Source organism: Mercenaria mercenaria, chromosome 10, assembly GCF_021730395.1.
Source record: "Mercenaria mercenaria strain notata chromosome 10, MADL_Memer_1, whole genome shotgun sequence".
Lineage (NCBI taxonomy): Eukaryota > Metazoa > Mollusca > Bivalvia > Venerida > Veneridae > Mercenaria > Mercenaria mercenaria.
In genome coordinates this window covers 76,831,307-76,839,612 of record NC_069370.1, presented here as the reverse complement: position 1 = coordinate 76,839,612, position 8,306 = coordinate 76,831,307, and the positions used below count along the sequence as shown (strand labels likewise).

Below are 8,306 nucleotides of genomic sequence, written 5' to 3'. Positions count from 1 at the left end.
TAGTAGAGAAATACTGTACGTAGTTCTTTATGGGATGATCAGTTTCTGAAAATGTGATAATCTACAACATGTCGACATAACATAATCAAGTAAGTGGATTGTAAGAATGCAATATCCTCGAGTAAGTGGTGTTCAACCGTTAACGGACAGACGCTAGTAAATGGTGTATTTTTGTAAGAGAATGTAACGATATTCCATGTTGTATAGAGTCACTTGAAAGAGCGAAACCTGACTGCGCTTTTTGGTCTATATTTTTGATATTCACTGTTCAAATAAAACGTTTCTTTCGACGAACCTTTATGCATCCAATTCATGCTCACAAAGTGTCTACTGTGAGACAGATATGTTTTCTTGTAACAATGTCTTGGAAAGGAATAGTGAAAAAAAGGTAAAAAGTCCTTGTAATATTTGATCTAATAGACTGGTAACAGGGTTTTCTTTGATTCGTAGCTTTATTTCACAAGATCCAACATTTTGATATTATGTCTTCGGCGCCCGTCGCTTTTGACATGGTGGTGACGTGATTTCTGTAACAAACATTTGAAAGATTTTCACATGTAAAATCAACATAAAATACATGCTCAAATCTAATAAGTGTTGTAAATATTGTATTGTTTTACTAGACAACCCTTCTGACTAATTTTCCAAATGACTGATCTAGCATGTAAAGAAAAATCAGTCATGAATGGGTATAAGTACTCTTAAAGCTTTCCTTCAAACACACCCTTTGGCTTTAAGACACGAACAGGTACGTAATAAGTATAATGTTTTTATAACGTATATTTTACGTTTATTTTTTGAAGTTGATATTGTTCTCTTTTTCACACTAAAACATATTCAGAAAATTATTTAAATTCTAAAGGTTTATAATTTCTTCCTTCAATAGTTTAAATGTGTATAAACTTACTTGCATTTAGCACACATCCATGCCTTTGTGCTAAAGTTTTATATCATCTAATGTGTTGGTTAACGGAATGCAACATAAAAAGTCAGCTAAAATAAAAGATTAAGATTACTATTACTGCCTCGCTAAGTATTGAAGTTGCTTCGTTTTTCTTTAAAAATTTAAAGAAAACAAAAACATTCGACGAGGACAACACGTTTCAAATTTTAAGATAACTTGCAGAGTTTTAGAGCCAGTAATATATGACAGAAGATACTACTGATAGTGTTTGTTTATAAAGTAGTTTTGAGTTAGTGCACTGTGATTTTAGAAATGACAAAAGAAAACATACATGAATTGTTTTTAAAGGACAGTTTCGTCACGACTTGATTTGAAAACAACACAAAGAAATCATTTGTCTGCAAGCAGAAGATGAAGAATATGATTTTCGTTATTGCGGCAATACTCTGCATTGTCAAAATATCAGTAGCAGACGACAATTCATACCGAGATGTATTGGAGAATCTTGAAGACCGTCTTATATCAAGACTCCAAGAAACAGAAGTTGGATCCTTACGTGCACAGATGGACACACATACCGAAACAGAAAGAGATGAAAATTTCTTGAATGAAGGTAAGCAGTTTCCATTGTCATTTGTCACACCCATCATCGGCATAAGTTCGACATAAATACAATCTGTTGGAGGGATTGGGTTGATACAGGGGAAAAAATTATGACTAACACATTGCGATAAAAGTTTTGTAAATACCAAAATAATAATGATCGGTTACATTAAGATACCTGGTGGTCCCTTGGAAGATTTAAGTGTATGTTTCCCCAAAGGACAATAAATTAAAACAGTATTTTGTTCGCATCAGCAAGGGAGTAAGGCCTGTAGTGTTCTTTGTTGTGTTTTATTATTTGAGATGCTATGATTAAAAACAATACAGGTTATAAATCAAGATTGTGGAGATTCAACATCGTACAAGTGATTCTTGCAGATAATGTAATTTAAAATACCAACATAATGAGTTATTGTGCCTGGGGTTAAGCATCAAACGTTAGAATAAACGTGTTATTTTTTACAAAATGAAGACAACAAATATTTCAAACAAAATTTCATCAAATACAGTGAAAAAATATTGGGTTCTTTTTACAAATCGTCGGAGATAGATTGATTATTCGATTTGGGAAAAATCAAATAATAGGCTGCCATTGTAAATTGAATCAGGTAACTGTACAGTGTCAAGACCCGAGTGAATGCAGAAATGTTCTTACAATGTTTATTTCGGTAGTCATTTTACGTTTCTTTTTCTCGAAACTCATGTCGACCTCGCCTGATGAAAACAGTAACCTGTTACTATTTCTATCTATAGATCCTAGTGATCACTTCTATGTAATAATTTCGGAGAAAGTCTATTTTTTATTGTCACTTTTGTTTCACTTCTGCCAAGTCGTTTCTGGTATCAAGTAGTCAGCACTACAGTCTGGGACCTTTGGTGGCCATGTTGTTAAAGAGATCGTGTTCAGAAGGGAAATGCTATAAGCGTAGTGACTCTAAGCACAGCCTCTGATATTTTAGGCTATTTTCATGCCTATAGGCTTTCATTACATATTTGAAAGTAAAGTCAAACCCAACAATGGCGGCAACTGTCCATTTTGTTACTTGGGTCAAAAAAAGTTTGTTTAAACTAGTTTAAATCAGGAGCATATCTTAATACCTGTTCAAGCTTGGAATCAACGAGGGTCGTTAACAAACTGTTGCCATATCTTGAAACTAGTCAATAGAGACGTCTTAAATTTGACGTATATGCCCCCTCTTTTCTGAACTCTCGTTCATGTTGCCATAGCAACAAATGTTCTGTGGGGACATTTTTCAGGTAGTTTTGTTGACCATATAAGGAGCGGATAACTATGAACTTTTATCAAGATTTGGTTGGTCGTTTCAGAATAGAAAATTAAATGTCACGGTATAGGACTTGATGACATAAAGTGAAGAATACCTGTAGGCAGGTGATTAGCTCACTTCCTTTGTAATCGGGTCCCCGGATCGACCCCTATATTGACATTTACTCAATTTGTGTCAGATGACCCTCAATATAGGACAATGAGATCATGTTTACCTTGTTCTCTGTCCAGTTAGAAATACGAGGACGAATTTCATGTTGTAGGGGTGTGTGTCACGATATAGGTTTTTGGAAGGTTTTGAGTTCGATTCCAGTAAGAGTAGAAGTATTGGCAGCCAACTTTACCAGCTTATGACTAGATTTGAATGGACACCCACAAACGTTGAAATTCGAGGAAGAATTTTGAAATGGAGCTGGAATATGTAGCAGGGTTTAATATAAATGTACAGTAATACTGTCTTGCTACGTAAGCTAGTTTTTGTAGCGGCTTGATAAAGTGCCCGCCTTAGATATGAGAGGTCCCGGGTTCGATTCCTGGCCAGGACTGAAGTATATTCAGTCTAGCTGTTGTACAAATAATAAAAACCAGTTATTTACGGACGGAAAATGAACATCGGACGCGGGACGATGGGAAAAATAATCAAAATGGCTCACCATATGCCTTCGGCAACAGGTTTGTAAATCAAATAGTTTTGAAATACCGTTTATATCACTTTCTTTCTTAGGTCAGAAATCCGATGAGTTTAAGGCGAAGAAAAGGCGGCCACCTTTTGCAATTGACAGAGTTAAACCATTGCCGGTTTGTAGACCATACGTGCCGTTCCTTCCTACTTCTACTTGTTGTGAACGCGGTTTCGCCTACGTTGATCTAACCAAAAACTCCCCTTGCAATGCAATTGACACGGCAACTGGCATTGAATTCCTTCAGGAACCAACATCTCAATCTGGAGTAACTGAGGACTGCAGCAAAACAGCTCTGCTTAAGGTAAAGTTTAAACTTTCATGAAATGACCATTTAAACATTTTTTTAAAACCAAATGTCCGTCCTGAAGGTACTGTACAGTCACAGCAAGAGATATTTTAAAGCAAATACAGAAACTAAGTGGCACAGCATATGAGTGTCTGCCCACCTCTGTTTCTAAATGATACCCGCGATATTTTAAGCATGATCATGACATATTTGAAGCAAGACAGAGTATTCCTCCTGATGAAAGTAGTTCTAGGAGCAGCGCTATGTAGTTGTGTCAAAACTTCAACATTTGATTCGTTGATTCTTATCTAAAAATTGAAACTTACAAATGACAAGATTCCGTTTGGAGACTGGCTTTCAAAGTAAGTTTTATAAACATGCATCCTGGTGTCAGAGCAGGTAACGCTATCTTGCTAGATAGATAGAAAAAATAGTCAAAACTAATCGTTCATAAAACAGGTCATATTTGCAAACAAATATGCCAGTTACTTTGGTGCGCATTTCATTGTTCGTGTACAATGTATAATAATTCATACAATAATAATGGCGATAAGCATAATTAGTCTCACTTATGCGAACGCAATCTTGTAAGACTTTAAAACTCTTCATGAATGCTCTTCATTTTTGTTCTTTTTTAGGTTAATTTCGAGAAGTTTACAAAGGTACCTTGTGACTATTGTCTAAGAAAGCCGTTATGTGGTCGGCGCATGCTCAGAATCGACCTTAAACTGAGTTCCGGCACGAGGTCTAACTGGGGCTTCAACATAGGGGACAGCAGGACTAACGACGGGTGGAGTAAGTAATCTATACGTATCATGTTAAGACAATGTGTATTTTTCTTACCTTCATGTTTTTTTATCTTTCTTCACTTCGTTCAGATTTCATTAACATTTCCTTCACTTACCTTCAGTGCCATCTTCGATGGCTCTTCCTTAAATATCGCATACATGTGTACTGTATGCATTTGTTTGATTAATGTGGAAATATTGATACACACATCATGCTAGTTCCACGTAAGGATGAACAAACAGAAAACGGCTGGAATGATCCATGATAACAGCGGTTTGCAGTAAATTTATTCATTTGATATATTTTAGAGGGAGACTCTAACACTCAGATAAATGATGCCGAGACCGACGGACGATTTCCAGCAGTTCGAGTCTATCAAAGCGATAAATGCCCGACAAGATTTCCGCTCAAGACTTTCCCAAACGCCATTGGTCCCGATGTACAAGAGGTGACCATTTACGTCAGCAATCAGCATATCCGGATTGTGAATGACCAAGGCTTGGACGAGTATGTTTGTGACAACTGTCTGTATGCCCTGAATGGCCAGGCGGACAGTCAAGGAGTGAACGAGGATATTTACATAGGTCTGAACCGTGTAGTGTCCGGTAGGATAGACAGGAATGGCGTTGGGGTGTGTTCGGCAACATTAACTTGGGCTTGTCCTCGCTGGTAGACTGCCATGTAGATTGATTGTATACAAATATATATTTTGCTGTAAAATATCATTGCCAGTTTTTAAACTGTATAATAATGCATTGTATGAAGACACGCTTTATCCACCACATATTTCGATCATTGTTTTGTGTAAAATTGCCTTTTTATATTTCTTTTTATATTTTTATTTAAATCATTCAAAGTATTTCATTATCTTCGCCTTAAAACAGTCAGTGTCATTCGTCTCTACCTTTCTGCAAGATCTGCAAGGTGCTTTACTTCGTCAAATCTTATTGGCACAAATATCAATCATTTAGACAGACGGATAAATTGAGCATCAAAACTGTTGTTTCAGATCCGGAAGAATTTTGACCATTGTCAGACAAGTAATTCAATAAGTGTTTTGTTACAAGATAAATTTCAAATAAATATTTTACAGCTTTTAACTTTAGCTCAGCCAATGTTTATTCTTTATTATAGTCTCTTCAATGTACACCAACATACAACATAAATCATAAACAGTAATATAATGTACAATGTCATTCATATATGAATTATAAAAGAATTGGCTTCTACTATAAAAGCTTGATATAACTTTGAAATATCCACATTTTACTACTATTATTATTACTTAAGATTCTTTCATTATGATCTAATATCTAGAAAGTAGACCTAAAAGTAGTGAAGCATAAAACACTCTTATTAACAGTGAACAAGGGATTGTTTACAGATTGTCATAAATATCTACATTGGTGTAAGAACAACATAAAGCCAGTGCTATTGATACATCTATACTGTTTGTAATTTCCTTTACATGTAATAATTATTATTATTTCTATTGTTAAACTTTCTTTAAACGCATATTTTTGTTGTAAGTATTTTAAAAAGGCATAGTGAATACCATTCAAAATGTTCTGAACACATATTTAAAAAAACACATATTACTTTGCATGGAAATTGCTTTGCATGGAATATGAGTGATTAACATGGAAATTATGTGTTAAACTAAAACAAATGTTTTAACTAATATACGGATATTGTTTGTACATTTATTAACTACTTTATTTATAAACAAATTCGTTTTTTCTCCTTAAAATAAGAAAGAACGTTTTGGCTAGATCTATATTTGTAAAAATGAATAAAAACTTTTCATTTTCAGAGTAGTACCTAAATTCTGCTTCTACAGAACTTGCTTTTCTTGTCTAAGGACCTTATATAATTGACATTTCATGACATGTTTTTCATCATCAATATTTTCCTTACAAAATGGACAAAACCTTTTATCAACATCTAGTATTTCATATCTTCTAGTTTCAATACGTATTGGTGCAGTCACGTACTTTGATCCCAATTATCTTGAATCTTGGAGAAAATACAATCAAGCAAACCCAAAAAGTAAAACATGTAGGCATACGTTTCAACAGTAAATTAAATTGACAATGCATGCCAAAAAGCGAAATTTTTATTATTCTCCTTTTTATCGATCAATCTTGATCCGAATTACATAACCCCATCACTTGTATCAAAAATATGCTTACCAAGACTATTATTTAGGGGCGAACTATGGAATAATCTATGAATTCAAGATAACACTTAATCGGAAAGGTCCCATAGGTTTGCAGCTAAAAGGGTTCTAAACTTTGAAATCCGAACTCGAACTGACATGTGTCTAGGCATGCTTGGCTGGAAATCCCTCCATTCTGAAGTAGATAAAAGAAAGCTATGTTTTCTATAGGCAGTCTTTGCAATATACCAAAAACATTGTTAGTTAAGAAATTAATGCGAAGCTCTCAATGTACATATGTAGTATCGACGACAAACAAAAAGGATTTACTAAAATACCTGATCAGATATAGAATATCCCATTTTCTCATTGACTATATCCAAACAGGTAACTTCCCAGAGAAAATAATTTTTAAAAAAGTACATAATGCAGAACTAGTATTCAATCTTACGAAACGGAATCCTGACGTTTCCGCATTGAAAATTATAATGATTTTAACAGATTTAGATTTTTACATACTTATATTAAACACGCTTTAATATGGGCATGTGCAACTGATAGTGATATTTTAGCTTATGCACATGTAGTAAGCAAACTGAATAATGAACAATGAACATAACTGGAAGGAAAAATATGAATCTATGTCACTTTTGCGGAAAGTTCTTCACTGACTCTCTTTATCACATACTGTTTGATTGTTTCATTACTGAATCCAAACGGCACTTATTATATAAATGCATTGAAACAAAGTTTGGCCAAGAAGTGCTATGTGAACTTACGAACTGTCCAAATGAGACTAAGTTGCAGAAACTAAGATTGGATTCAATTACTCATAAAATAGTAGGCCTACATAAACACTTTCTGCGAATAGCTATTTGCTTTGTTGAAAAATGTTGTAATATCGCTCACCTATTACATTTGTTCCTGTATACAAGCTTTATACCATAGAGATTACCTTAATCACTATTATTTAAACGTTTATTTGTAAAATATGTATCAGATGAGCCAAAATTGTTCAAAACGTATTTGTTCTGTGTATTGTTTTGTAAACGATGAACTCAAACAAATCTGGTATCTTGTTTAGTAAATCTCTTTAACTATAATGTACCTCTGACTACACCCTTTCTGTGCTAATTTTGCCCAATTTAACAAAACGTTAATTTTGACCTCATACTAAATTGACTGAATTAAAAAAATCAGTTCAGTTTCAACAGATACTTTTCGGATCTTTTTGTACTTGACTAATATACCGGTATGTTGTTGTATATTTATTATTATTTGTGCGTTCTAATTACTCTATTTGTATTATGTGTAAATATGTTAAAATCCTTGTATACCCGAGAGAAATAAAGAGCATATATACCTAAGTACGTAATTTATTTAGCCCGCCCGCTTAGCTCAATAGGTAAGAGCGTTCGTTGGTCTACGGATCTCGGGGTATGTTCTCCGTGACTATTTGATAAACGACAATGTGTCTGAAATCATTAGTCCTCCACCTCTGATTCCTGTGGGGAAGTTTGCAGTTACTTGCGGAGAACAAGTTTGTACTCGTACAGAATCCAGGAATACTGGTTAGGTTAAAGCTGCTTTCCACACTC

The 8,306-nt window shown here is 34.4% G+C and overlaps 1 protein-coding gene across 1 annotated transcript; it reads left to right on the top strand.

Annotated features, from left to right (window-relative positions):
* Positions 1–669: 669 nt before the first annotated feature.
* Positions 670–8,075, top strand: LOC123561084 (uncharacterized). Its single transcript, XM_045353260.2, has 5 exons — positions 670–748; positions 1,253–1,517; positions 3,517–3,776; positions 4,400–4,556; positions 4,859–8,075. The coding sequence occupies exons 2-5, from the start codon at positions 1,316–1,318 to the stop codon at positions 5,221–5,223; spliced, it is 984 nt and encodes a 327-aa protein (XP_045209195.1). The 5' UTR covers positions 670–748; positions 1,253–1,315; the 3' UTR covers positions 5,224–8,075.
* Positions 8,076–8,306: the final 231 nt, after the last annotated feature.

What these genes read in the sequence shown, in the direction of transcription:
- LOC123561084 (XM_045353260.2), top strand. Translation starts at nt 1,316, where the DNA reads ATGAAGAATATGATTTTCGTTATTGCGGCAATACTCTGCATTGTCAAA. An exon ending in TGAAAATTTCTTGAATGAAG is followed by an intron (nt 1,518 to 3,516) that starts GTAAGCAGTTTC and finishes TTTCTTTCTTAG; the next exon opens with GTCAGAAATCCGATGAGTTT. An exon ending in GCAAAACAGCTCTGCTTAAG is followed by an intron (nt 3,777 to 4,399) that starts GTAAAGTTTAAA and finishes GTTCTTTTTTAG; the next exon opens with GTTAATTTCGAGAAGTTTAC.